We start from the raw sequence: 13577 nt of genomic DNA, 5'->3' as shown, positions 1-13577 counted from the left end.
GGGTTCGGGTTAGAGTTAGGATTAGAGTTAGGGTTAGGTTTGGGATTAGAGTTAGGGATAGGGTTAGGATTAGAGTTAAGGGTAGGCTTAGGGTTAGCGTTAGGGTTAAAATTAGGTTAGGGTTAGGGTTAGATTTATGGTTAGGTTTAGTCTTAGTGTTAGGATTAGGGTTTGGGTTCGAGTTAGGGTTTGGGTTGAGATTTGGGTTCGAGTTAGGGTTAGGTTTAGGGCTCTGGTTAGCGTTAGATTTAGTGTTCGGGCTCGCGTTAGTGCTCGTGCTTGAGTTCGGGTTAGGGTTAGGGTTTGGTGTTTGGATTATGGTTAGGGCTAGGGTTAGGGTTGGAGTTAGCGTTAGGATTAGGGTTAAGGTTAGAGTTATGGTTAGTGTTAGGGTCAGTGTTAGGGTTAGGATTAGTGTTAGGGTGAAGGTTAGTGTTGGGGTTAGGTTTAGGGTTTGGTGTTTTTGGATTATGGTTACGGTTAGGGTTAGGATTAATGTTAGGGTTAGGGTTAGGTTTCGGATTTGATGCTTGTATTATTGTCAGGGTTAGGGTTAGGGCTAGGGTTCGTGTTCGGGTTAGTTGTTAGGGTTAGCGTTAGGTGTTTGGGTTACGGTGAGGGTTAGGGTTAGGATTAGGGTTAGTGTTAGTGTTCACTGATAGGGTTAGAGTTAGGGTTCGGGTTAGGTGTTAGGGTTAGCGTTAGGTGTTTGGGTTAGGGTTAGGGATTTGGGTGAGTGTTAGCGTTAGTTTTACTGTTATGGTTTGCGATTAGGGTTAGAGTTAGTGTTAGGGTCTTGTATTCGGATTAAGGTTAGGTTTAGGTTTATGGTTTTCTTAGCTTTAAGGTTCGGGTAAGGGGGTTAGCCATTAGGGTTTGGGTTATGGTCTTGGTTCTGGTTAAGGTTAGGGTTAGGTTTAGGTTTATGGTTAGCGTTCGGGTTCGGGTTAGGGTTTGGCATTAGGGTTCGGGTTTGATGTTGGGGTTAGGGTTTGGTGCTCGGGTTAGGGTTATGGTCTGGGTAAGGGTTAGGGTTAGGTTTATGGTTAGTGTTAGCATTAGGGTTCGGGTTAGGATTTGTTGTTCGAGTTACGGTCTGGGTTATGGTTAGGTTTCACGTTAGGTTTAGGTTTATGGTTGGTGTTCGCGTTCGGGTTAGGGTAAGGGTTTTGATTCAGGTTAGAGTTTGGTGTTCGGGTTAAGGTTACGGTCTGGGTTACGGTCTGGGTCCTGGTTAGGGTTAGGCATGAGTGTTAGGGTTTGGCAATAGGGTTAGGGTTATGGTCTGGGTCAGGGTTACGGTCTGGGTTAGGGTTAGTTTTAGGTTTATAGATCGTGTTAGCGTTAGGGTTAGGGTTAGGCATTCGGGTTACGTTTTGCTGTTAGGGTTACAGTCTGGGTTCTGGTTATGGTTCGGGTTAGGGTTTGGTTTATGTTTGTAGTCAGTGTTATAACTAGGGTTAGAGTTAGGGTTAGGGTTAGTCATTAGCGTTAGGTCCTGGGTTATGGTTAGGGTTAGGGTTAGGCATTACGGTTCGGGTCTGGGTTATGGCTAGGGTTAGGGTTCGGCATTAGGGTTTTGTTATTAGGGTTACGGCCTGGGTTCTGGTTATGGTTAGGGTTAGGGTTCCGCTTATGTTTGTAGTTAGTGTTATCGTTAGGCTTAGAGTTAGGGTTAGGGTTCGGGTTAGGCATTAGGGTTAGGTTCTGGGTTATGGTTAGGGTTAGGGTTAGGCATTACGGTCAGGGTCTGGGTTATGGCTAGGGTTAGGTTTAGGGTTCGCGTTTGGGTTAGGGTTAGGGTTACTGTTAGGCTCTGTGATTCTCTATCTTGATGTCTCTGATTGTCTTTGTCTCTCAGTCTCTGTATCTCTGAGGCTTTTTGTCTCTGAGTGTCTGTGTCTCTGAGTCCCTGTGTCTCTCTGTCTCTGTGTCTCTGTGTGTGTCTCTGAGTCCCTGTGTCTCTGTTTCTCTGAGTTTCTGAATCTCTGCGTCTCTGAATCTTTCTGTCTCTGTGTCTCTATTTCACTGAGTTTCTGATTCTCTGTGTCACTGAGTCGCTGTGTCTCTCAGTCTCGGTGCCTCTGAGTCTCTGAATCTCTGTGTCTCTGAGTCACTCTGACACTGAGTCTCTGTGTCTCTGTGTCTCAGTGTCAGATTCTCAGAGTCTCTGTATCTCTGTGTCACTGTGTCTATGAATCTCTGTGTCCGTGAGTCTCTGTGTCTCTGATTCTCAGAGTGTCAGAGTCTCTGTGTCTCTGTCTCTGATTCTCTGTGTGTCTGTGTCTCTGTGTGTCAGTGTCTCTGAGTCTCTGTGTCTATGAGTCTCTGAGTCTCTGTGTCTCTGTGTCTCACAGTCTCAGAGTCTCAGTGTCTCTAGTCTCTATATCTCTGTCTCAAAGTCTCAGAACCTCAGAGTCTCGGGGTCTCTGGGTCTCTGTGTCTCAGTCTCTGGGTCTCAGGGTCTCAGAGTCTCAGAGTCTCAGACTCTCTGGGTCTCAGGGTCTCAGAGTCTCTGGGTCTCAGGGTTTCTCAGAGCTTCTCGGAGTCTCTGTGTCTCAGATTCTCTGGGACTCTGCGTCTCTGGGTCTCAGAGTTTCTGGGTCTCTGAGTCTCAGGGTCTCTGGTTCTCATGATGTCTCAGAGTCTCAGAGTCTTTGGGTCTCTGGGTCTCTGGGTATCATATTCTCAGAGTCTCTGGGTCTCTGGATCTGTGCCTCAGTGTTTCTGGGTCTCTGTATCTGTGTCTCAGAATGTTTGAGTCTCTGGGTCTCAGCGTCTCTGTGTCTCACAGTCTCACAGTCTCAGAGTCTCTGGGTCTCTGTGTCTCCGCGTCTCAGAGTCCCTGGCTCTCTGGGTCTCTTTGTCTCAGAGTCTCTGCGTCTCTGGTTCTCTGGGTCTCACAGTTTCTCAGAGTCTCAGAGTCTCTGGGTCTCTGGGTCTGAGTCTCAGAGGCTCTGGGTCTCAGAGTCTCTGGGTCTCTGGGCCTCAGATTCTCAGACTCTCGGAGTCACTGAGTCTCTGGGTCTCTGGGTCTCAGAGTCTCAGAGTGTTGGAATCTCAGAGTCTCAGGTCTCTGAGTCTCAGAGTCTCAGAGCATCAGAGCCTCTGGGTCTCAGGGTCTCAGAGTGTCTGGGTCTCTGCGTCTCAGAGTCTCTGGGCCTCAGAGTCTCAGAATCTCTGTGTGTCTGCGTGACTGCGTCTCTGGGTCTCAGAGTCTCAGTGTCTCTGGGTCTCTGAGTCTCGGAGTCTCGGAGTCTCTGGGTCTCAGAGTTTCTCAGAGTCTCAGAATCTCTGGGTCTCAGAGACTCTGGGTCTCTGGGTCTCTGGGTCTCAGAGTCTCTGGCTCTCTGGGTCTCAGAGTCTCAGGGTCTCAGTGTCTTTGGGTCTCTGGGTCTCAGTGTTTCTGGGTCTCTGTGTCTCAGAGTCTCAGAGTGTCAGACGCACTGAGTCTCAGAGTTTCTCAGAGTCTCAGAGTCTCTGGGTCTCAAGGTCTCTGGATCTTTATGTCTCAGAGTCTCAGAGTCTCTGGGTCTCAGAGTCTCTGGCTCTCTGTGTCTCAGAGACTCAGAGTCTCAGGGTCTCTGGGTCTTTGGGTCTCAGAGTCTCAGAGTCTCAGAGCCACTGGGTCTCAGAATCTCAGAGTGTCAGAGTCACTGGGTCTCAAAGTTTCTCAGAGTCTCTGGGTCTCTGGGTGTCTGGGTCTCTGGTTCTCAGAGTTTCTCAGAGTCTCAGGTTCTCAGAGTCTCTGGGTCTCAGGGTCTCAGATTCTCAGAGTCTCTGGGTCTCAGATTCTCAGACTCTCTGTGTCTCTGGGTCTCAGAGATTCTCAGAATCTCAGAGTCTCAGAGTCTCTGGGTCTCGGAGGCTTTTGGTCTCTGGGTCTCGCAGTCTCTAGGTCTCTGGGTCTCAGAGTTTCTCAGAGTTTCTGTGTCTCAGAGTCTCTGGGTCTCTGGGTCTCAGAGTCTCAGAGACTCTGGGTCTCTGGGTCTCAGAGTCTTAGAGTCTCAGATTCTTTGGGTCTCAGATTCTCTGGGTCTCTGCATCTCTGGGTCTCAGAGTCTCAGAGTCTCTGGGTCTCTGCATCTCTGGGTCTCTGGGTCTCAGAGTTTTTCTGAGATGGCTTTGGCAGGTAGGATTAAGGAGAATCCAAAGGCGTTTTACTCCTATCTTAAGAACAAAAGGGTGGCTAGGGGTAAAATCGGTCCCCTCAGGGACAGACGTGGGGAATTGTGCTTAGAGGCAGAGGAAATGGGGGAGATCCTGAATGAATACTTTGCGTCGGTATTCACGAAGGAGAGGGGCTTGATGTCTGGTACGGTCATTGAGGGAGTGGTAGACCAATTGAAGGATCTATCGATTACGAGGGAAGAAGTGTCAGGGCTTTCAGAGGGCATTAAAACTGATAAATCTCCGGGGTCTGATGGCATTTATCCCCGGCTGCTTAGGGAGGCGAGGGATGAGATTGCTGGGCCTCTGACGCAAATCTTTGTCTCTTCTTTGGACACAGGTGAGGTCCCAGAGGACTGGAGGATAGCGAACGTGGTACCGTTGTTTAAAAAGGGTAGGAGGGATAACCCGGGTAACTATAGACCGGTGAGTTTAACGTCAGTGGTAGGTAAGTTGATGGAGAGGATTCTTAGGGATAGGATGTATGCGCACTTGAAGCTTTGCGATCTGATTAAGGATACGCAGCATGGCTTTGTAAAGGGGAAGTCTTGCCTTACGATTCTGGTAGAATTCTTTGAGGAGGTGACAAAAACGTTTGACGAAGGACGAGCCGTTGATGTTGTCTATATGGATTTTAGTAAGGCATTTGACAAAGTCCCTCATGGTTGGTTGGTACAGAAGATTAAGGCTCATGGGATATGTGGTCAGGTATCTAGATGGGTTGAGAACTCGCTTGCAAAGAGGAGTCAGAGAGTAGTAGTGGAGGGGTCCTTTTCTAGCTGGAGGTCTGTCACTAGTGGTGTGCTGCACAGCTCGGTATTGGGACCTCTTCTCTTTGTCGTGTATATAAATGATTTGGAAGAGGGAGTAGGTGGTGTGATCAGCAAATTTGCTGATGACACCAAGATGGCTGGATTGGTGGGCAGTGAGGAGCAGTGTCTGGCAATACAGCGGGATATTGATAGGCTGGTGTATTGGGCAGATACCTGGCAAATGGAGTTTAATCCAGATAAATGTGAGGTGATGCATTTTGGCCGGAATAATGTAGGGGGGAGTTATCTGGTAAAGGGTAAGTCTGTAAGGAGTATAGAATCGCAGCGAGACCCGGGGGTGCAAGTGCACAAGACTTTGAAGGTGGCAGTGCAAGTAGAGAGTGTGGTGAAGAAAGTCTATGGTATGTTAGCCTTTATAGGAAGGGGTATAGAATATAAGAGCTGGAGTCTAATGTTGCAATTGTACAGAATGTTGGTTCGGCCGCATTTGGAGTACTGCGTCCAGTTCTGGTCACCTTACTACCGGAAGGACGTGGAGACTCTGGAGAGAGTGCAGAGGAGGTTTACCAGGATGTTGCCTGGTATGGAAGGACTGGGGTATGAGGAAAGATTGAACAGATTGGGGCTGTTTTCCCTTGAAAGACGGCGACTGAGGGGGGATCTAATCGAGGTATATAAGATTATGAAGGGTATAGATAAACAGAGGTAAGCTATTTCCTATAATAGAGACACGTAGGACAAGGGGTCATGGACTTAAGGTGAGGGGGGAGAGGTACAACACAGATATTAGAGGGAAGTTTTTCACACAGAGGGTAGTGGGGGTATGGAATGCTCTGCCAAGTAAGGTGGTGGAGGCAGGCACGCTGGAGTTGTTTAAGAGTAACTTAGACAGGCACATGACTGAGTTGGAGATGGGTGGATATAGGAGATTGTTTTAAATAAGGGTCCCTGGTAATGTAAATGGGTATAGTATGATAATAATGTTTTTTCTCTTTTCATTCACAGGTTTTAAGTCGGTCCGCCTTGTGTCCAACGAGGGGCATACACGCGATGGGTCGTACTGGGGCTGCTCTTGGTTATTCGAGATTGGCCTTGTGCTTCATTTCGTTAGTGTGTGTCTAAACTGGACCAGATACTGGGCAAGACGACAGCTCAGTGACTATCACTGATTGCTGTGCAGACACATGGATTTGGGCCGGTGTCTGTGGGAGTTTGCGCATTCTCCCCGTGCTTGCGTGGGTTTTCTCCGTGTGCTCCGGTTTCCTCCCACACCCCAAAGATGTGCTGTTAGGCTGATTGGAGGTAATAAATTGTCCCTAAATCAGTTTCCCTCAATCTGGATGGCCATAAAACATTAGACAGGGGTCATGGGGGGAGAGGGGGACTGGTGGTGTTGAGATAGCAGCGCGGGCTCGTTGGGCCGAAGGGCCTGTTTCCTGGGCTGATTTTGTTCTTTGTTCTCTATATATGGAGGCCTAAGTCTACGTCTTCGCATCTTCAGTCAAAAGCCTCCATTTTCTCCCACAGATCTGTTCTTTGTTCTAAACTGCCTCTCCCCCGCCTCCTTTTGAGGCTGTGCCCTCGAGTTCTGCTGTCCTTTCTAAGCAGGAAGATATGCTCTAAAAGGTGTTGGCACAGCCCCCTGAAATTTCAATTGACACATTTCACACCCCTTGTCTGTTTGGCTGTCCGCTTCAAGGTCAACATGGACTGTGTGAACAAGCTGGACTCAGAGTGTGGAATAACCCCATGGTGAGAGGCAAAAATACATTTTGGGAGTGAGCAGCTGTGATGATCTTGTGAAACAATTCTTATTGATCAATCCTCCTTGTGTTCATCAATAAAGACTGTGAAAGTGCAGATAACTCTTCCATGGTTAATATCTAAGTTAAATTGTACAATGATGAAATAATAAAAAAAACAATGAAATAAAAGTCTTGTCATCTTCATTCCCACTCAGAAAGGACAGTAGGACTAGGGGGCACAGCCTCAAGATAAAGGGGGGTGGTTTAGAACGGAGTTGAGGAGGAACTTCTTCACTCAAAGGGTGGTGAATCTCTGGAATTCTCTGCCCGTTGAAGTGGTGGAGGCTGCCTCGCTAAATATTTTTAAGACGCGGGTTGATGGGTTTTTGATAAGAGAGGGGATTAAGGGTTATGGGGAGAGGGCAGGGATGTGGAACTGAGACACGTCAGATCAGCCATGATCTTATTGAATGGCGGGGCAGGCTCGAAGGGCTAGATGGCCTACTCCTGCTCCTATTTCTTATGTTCTTGTGTAATCGCCTCAATGTTTCTATGTAATGACTCTACTATCCTCTTACCGCAGAACAATGACTCCCATGCTCCTAATTTAACACTGATGGCCTGAAATAACACTGGTGGATCTTGTTCCTCGAACATTTCAACAGGAACATGACCTTCTTAGGTGTCAGGCCAAGAACAGATAGAGAACTGCAGGTAATAATTCAACAACATTTCCAGTAACATTGCATCTACCCTTCCATACTGCAGTTCCCTTAACATTTTGATTCATAAAGTTTAATATTTATTTATTAGTGTCACCAGTAAGCTCACATTAACACTGTAATGAAGTTACTGTGAAACCACACGCACTCTGTTCAGGTACACTAAAGGAGATTTTAGCATGGCCAATGCACTAACCACTACATCAAGGCTCCAGTGAGGAAACCGGAGCCCCCGACAGAATCCACAGGCACGAGGAGAATGTGCAGACACTGCACAGACAGTGATCCAAGGCAGGAATCGATCCCAGGTCCTCGGTGTTGTGAGGCAGCAGTACTAACCACTCTGCCACCGTGCCCACCTACAGGATCAGAGGTGGCAGATTTTAAACCAATGAGGAGAAACTACTTCTCCCAAAGGCTAGTACGTCTGTGGAATTCTCTACCCCAGAGCGCAGTGAATGCTGGGATTTTGAGACGGTTGAAGGAGGAGATAGACAGATTTTTAATCAGTAATGGGGTTAAAGGGTTATGGAAAACAGACAGGAAAGTGGAGATGAGTCCGAGATGAAAGCGGTCATGATCAGATTGAATTGGGGAACGGATTCCAGGGAGTGAATGGCGTACTGGTGCATTTAATGCCTAATCACTGTGGTGTCACTCAACATGTCACCTTCTTCCTCCTCCCCCCACAATGCCATGTGCAAGCTCAGTAATGAGGTTTGCAAGGTTATCTATTTATTTATTTGTGTCACAACTAGGCTCACATTAACACTGCAACTAAATTATGATGAAATTCCTAGTCACCAGATTCAGGTGTCTGTTTGGGTACAGTGAGGGAGATTTAGCATGACCAATGCAAATAATCTGCACATCTTTGGACACCGAGGGGCAATTTAGCATGTCCAATCCACCTAAACTGCACACATTTAGACTGTAAAGAGTAATTTAGTGTGACCAATCCCCCTAACCTGCACATCCTTGGACATTACGGGGCATTTCAGCATGATCAATTCATCTAACCAATACCTCATTCAGATTTTCGGAGGAAATCAGAGCACCCGGAGGAAACCCACACTGACACGGGGAGAACATGCAGAATCTGCACAGATGGTGAGCCAAGTTGGGAATAAGTCTAGGTCCCTGGCACTCTGAGGTAGCAGTGAAAACCATTGTTTCACAGCGACATTGATGCTAAAAGCACAGATAAAGAAGTCAAACTTGGCTCTGGACGAGGTGGAGGGATTTGTTTTTTCCTGGGAGACAGCGTAGCATTCAAGGGTTACAATGTTTCTCACCATTGTGTTACTGACCTTTTATGGGAGGAAAGGTTTGTGCGACAAAACAGGAAAAAAACAATCATATACCTGGGGGTTTATTTTACGTAATAATAAGAGCAATAAATGAATGAGTCTTTATTAACAAATTGATTTGACCATCATTTTGAAAGGGTATTCCACTCTATGCTTCAACTCATCTCTGAATTTCCTTTGGGTCACTGCGTAAATGAATGTGTTTGTGCAACAACTCAGGAGTTGGAGCATCAAACCAATTTCTGTGATAAACGTGAGCAGGGAAACATAATATCCCAAATAATCCAAACTTCTCATGGTAGAACAGACCATGAACACCACCCAGAGGAGCATGAAGTTCCCTGAAATGACAAAGAGTAAAATCATGGACTTTCTTCGGTTGGTCACCTCGGGGTCACTGGGTTTCTCACCACTGTTGTGAGCTCGGAGTCGACTGTGGGCTCTCGTGGCAATTAAAATGCTCCTGACGGTCAAGGCATTGAACAACACAATGGAACAAAAGGGTAGGAAGGGTGTTAAAATATAATGCATTAACTCTACCACAGCCCAAACCAATGAATTAATCACATTAAACTTAACAGTGCAAAACCAGGGACTATTAGAGAGCCAATATTCACTTAAATACAGAAAATACCAGAAAGTGTTCTTCAAACAGCTCACCACAGTCACGGTTCCTAAAATGATGGATGCTGTTTTCTCAGTGCAATATTTTGTTTTCAGTTTCTGGAAACAAATGGCGATAAAGCGGTCAGAGGTGAAAGTGACAGTGAACCAGACAGAGCAGTCAGTGACAGCATAAAGGGCGATGGCGTGGATATTGCAGATCCTGACGTTCCGCAGGAAATAAAATTGTTCCCGATAAACGATCGGTATGTGCCTCAGTATCATATCGAAAATAATGACCAGCAGGTCAGCCACAGCCATCGCAACCAGGTAGAGAGTGACACATCTGGAGAGACCACACTTCCCCCGAGACAAGATCGCAATCGTCACCACGTTAACTTGAAGTGTGAAGAAATGTTTATTCGTTAGTGTCACATTAACACCGCAATGATGTTCCTGTTAATCGTAGAATCCCTACAGTGCAGGAGGAGGCCATTCTGCCCATCTAGTCTGCAGCAACCACAATCCCACCCAGACCTGGCCCCTGAACCCCGTGCATTTACCCTCGCTGGTCCCCTGATCCTCACATCGACAATCAGCCTAACTCACACTTCTTTAGACTGTGGAAAGAAACCCATGCAGATGTGGGAAGAACATGTGGACTTTACACAGACAGTGAGCCAAGCCAGGAATTGTACCCGGGTCCTTTGCGCTATGAGGCAGCCATGCCATTCACTGCGCCACCCCAATATCTAATTGAGGAGAACTGACTGAGGCATTTAAGATGAACAGGAGGCTTGGCAACTTAGACATAGAGAGGATATTTCCTCTTACACTGCAATTTAGAACAAGTGGTCACAGTTTTACAGTAAGGGATAGCAAATTTAAAACAGACATGAGGAGAAACTACTTCTCTCAAAGGGTGGTGACTCTGGAATTGAGAGAGAGAGACAGAGACAGAGGGAGAGAGAGAGACAGAGACAGAGGGAGAGAGAGAGACAGAAAGAGAGAGGCAAAGAGAGGGAGAGAGATAAAGATAAAGACAGAGAGAGAAAAAGACAGAGTGAGAGAAATAGAGAGAGAAAAAGAGACAGAGAAAGAGAAGCAGAGAGAGAGAAGAGACAGAAAGAAAAAAAGAGAAACAGAGAAGAAGAGAGGCAAAGAGAAAAGAGAGATAGAGATAAAAGAAAGAGAGACAGAGAAAAGAAAGAGACAGAGAGAAAAGAGCGACAGAGAGAGGTAGAGAAGAAAAAGAAAGAGAGAGAGAAGAGAGCCAGAGAAAAAGAGAGACAGAGATAAAAGAAAGAGAGAGAGAGGGGGATAGTGAGAAAAGAAAGAGACAGAAAGAAAATACCAACAGAGAGAGGTAGAGAGAAAAAAAGAGAAACAGAGAGAGACAGAGAGAGACAGAGAGGGAGAGATGGAGAAAGAGAGAGAGAGTAAAAACAAGAGACACAAAGAGAAGCTGAAAAAAATCGAAAGAAAGAGACTTAGAGAGAAAAACAGATGGTGGGGTGCGGGGTGGGGGGCAGAGAGAAAGAGAGAGAGAGAAAGAAAGAGAGAGAAGAAAAAGAGAAAAAAAGAGAAAGCCAAGGACAAACTGTAGGTTTGCTGCAGAGAAAGAAACGAAGAGGGAGAAAATACATAAAGTGTGCTAATTTGTATCACGTATTTATGACTTCCCTGGTGACAAAAACTGATGAGAAATGATGGAATAAAAAGCTATAAATGAAGACCAAGTTGCCACACACTCCCTTCCAGAAGCTCCAACCTGAAAAATAGTAACTCACCTGGGACACCAACTGCAGCCAAGACTGGGTAGTAATACTTCTGAATATCATTGATCACCCCCAAGATCTTCAGCTTGGTCAAGTAACCAAGAGACATTCTGCTGTCCTTCAGATGAGAGTGGATATCTGGATGGTTGCTGTCGATGCTGGCACCATTCCCCAACTGACACATTGAGAAGATTCCTCCTTACTTATCAAGGAGAGGACAGATGCACTTCGAGCTTCACGTCCCACGTTGATTGGGTTTAGTTCCAGACACTGAGCAAAATGAAGTAAACAACTTTCAGACAAAGAGTTTGAATATCATTGGAGGAACTGCCATCAGAAAGCTCCCCAAAGACCAGGGGAACTGCTGCACCTTTGGTAACACAATCAAGTTTCCAGAACCCCAACAGAAATGTGCACAGATACTTTTCCTTCAATAAGTCTACAGTAAAGCTATATACTTATTGAAGGAGGACTAGCCAAATTCAGAGTGGGACAATAATAATGAAAGACCTTGGGTGACTGTGTGGAGTTTTCACGTTCTTCCTGTGTCTGTGCAGGTTGCCTCTGGGTGCTCCAGTTTCCTCCCACACTCCAAAGATGTGCAGATTAGGTGGATTAGACATGATAAATTGCCCCTTTCGTGTCCAAAGATGTGTGGGTTGGATGGATTCGTCACGCTAAATTGCCCCTTCTTGTCTCAAGATGTGCAGGTGAGGTGAATTGGCCATGCTAAACTGTCCCTTGTTGTAAAGATACACAGGTACGATGAATTAGCCATTGTAAATGTTAGGGGATTTGCGAGCTGAGTGAGTGGGGTTAGGGGATTGGGCTCCTGGTAGACCTGTGCGAACGCAATGTCAGACAGGTCAGTGAAGACTCGACATGCCAATTGTCCTCCTTCCACATTGTGGGCCTCCTATGATGCTAAAGTTTAAGTTTATTCATTAGAGTCACAAGTGGGCTTACATTAACACTTCAATGAAATTCCTGTGGAATCCCCCTAGTCTCCACACTCTGGTGCTTGTTCAGGTCAATGCACCCTAACCAGCACATGTTTCAGAGTGTGGGAGGAAACTGAAGTACCCAGAGGAAACCCACACAGACATGGGGAATATGCAAACCCCACACAGACAGTGACCCAAACCTGGAATCGAACCCAGGTCCCCGGCACTGTGAGGCAGCAGTGCTACCCACTGTGCCTATGGCTGAGACAAGGAGAAATTTCTTCCCAAAAGGCTATGGCCAGCTTGTGGGATTTTTTTGCCAAAGGTTTGATTTGAGTTGATTTGTTATTGCCACATGTGTTAGTATACAATCAAAAATATTGTTTCTTGTGCGCTATACAGACAAAAAACACACCACTCATAGAGATGGAAACACAAGGGTGCCAAGCGTAATGTCACAGTCATAGCTCGGATGCAGAAAAAGATCAACTCAATGCAAGGTAAGTCCAATCAAAAGTCTGATGGCAGCAGGGAAGAAGCTGTTCTTGAGGTGGTTGGTATTGACCTCAGCCTTTTGTATCTTTTTTCTAGAAGGGAGAAGGTGGGAGAGAGAATTTCCAGGGTGCGTGCGGTCCTGAAGTATTCTGGCTGCTTTATCAATGTTGGGAAGTGTAGTCAGAGTCAGTGGATGGAAGGCTGGTTTGCATGATGGATTGGGCTATATTCACAACCTTTTTTAGTACCTTGTGGTCTTGGGCAGAACAGGAGGCACACCAAGCTGTGATACAGCCAGAAATGATGCTTTCAATGGTGTGTCTGTAAAAGTTGTTGGGATTCGTAGCTGGCATGCCAAATTTCCTTCGTCTTCTGAGAAAGTAAAGGTATTGGTAGGTTTTCTTAACTATACTGTCAGCATCAGGGGACCAGGACAGGTTGCTGGTGATCTGCTCCTTAAAAACTTGAAGCTCTTGACCCTTTCATATTAATCCCCATTGCTGCAGACGGAGACATGTTCTCCTTTACACTTCCTGAAGATGATGACTATCTTCTTTGTTTTGTTGACATTGAGGGAGAGATTATTGTTGCCGCACCAGTTCACCAGACTCTATATCTCATTCCTGTCCCCTGTCTCATCATTGTTTGAGATCCGACTCACTATGGTGGTGTAGTCAGCAAAAATTGTCTATCTCATTTCTGTACTCTGTCTCGTCGCTGTTTGAGATCCAACCCACTACGGTGGTGTTTTCACCAAACTTGAAAATCGAGTTTGAGGGGCATTCTGCCACACAGTCCGAGGTGGAGAAGGAGTATAGAAGGGGGCTGAGAACACAACCTTGTGGGGCACAGGTGTTGAAGATGATCGTGGAGGAGCTGCTGTTGCCCTTCCTTACCGGTTGTGGTCTCTGAGTTTGGAAGATCGGGGTCCAGTCCTGAGCCGAGGCCCCAGGCCACCAAGTTTGGAGATGAGTTTTGTGGTGTTGAAGGCTGAGCTGTAGTCAGTACAATAGTAGTCTGACATTGGTGCCCTTGTT

At 46.4% G+C, this 13577-nt stretch overlaps 1 protein-coding gene across 1 annotated transcript; it reads right to left on the bottom strand.

Annotated features, from left to right (window-relative positions):
- Positions 1 to 8825: 8825 nt before the first annotated feature.
- Positions 8826 to 11285, bottom strand: LOC145338706 (putative G-protein coupled receptor 139). Its single transcript, XM_080183106.1, has 2 exons — positions 11114 to 11285; positions 8826 to 9721 (listed from the first exon to the last, which is right to left on the bottom strand). The coding sequence occupies exons 1-2, from the start codon at positions 11283 to 11285 to the stop codon at positions 8826 to 8828; spliced, it is 1068 nt and encodes a 355-aa protein (XP_080039232.1).
- Positions 11286 to 13577: the final 2292 nt, after the last annotated feature.

This window comes from Carcharhinus amblyrhynchos, unplaced genomic scaffold, assembly GCF_965287045.1.
Source record: "Carcharhinus amblyrhynchos unplaced genomic scaffold, sCarAmb.v2.hapA chromosome_149, whole genome shotgun sequence".
Taxonomy (NCBI): domain Eukaryota; kingdom Metazoa; phylum Chordata; class Chondrichthyes; order Carcharhiniformes; family Carcharhinidae; genus Carcharhinus; species Carcharhinus amblyrhynchos.
Note: the sequence above shows the minus strand (reverse complement) of the source record. Positions and strands in the feature narration are given on the sequence as shown.

Excerpts from the sequence above, each read along its gene's own strand:
- LOC145338706 (XM_080183106.1), bottom strand. The coding sequence starts at position 11,285 with ATGTGTCAGTTGGGGAATGGTGCCAGCATCGACAGCAACCATCCAGAT. Across the intron at positions 9,722-11,113 it reads GGCTGCAGTTGGTGTCCCAG|TTAACGTGGTGACGATTGCG; the intron begins GTGAGTTACTAT and ends TCACACTTCAAG.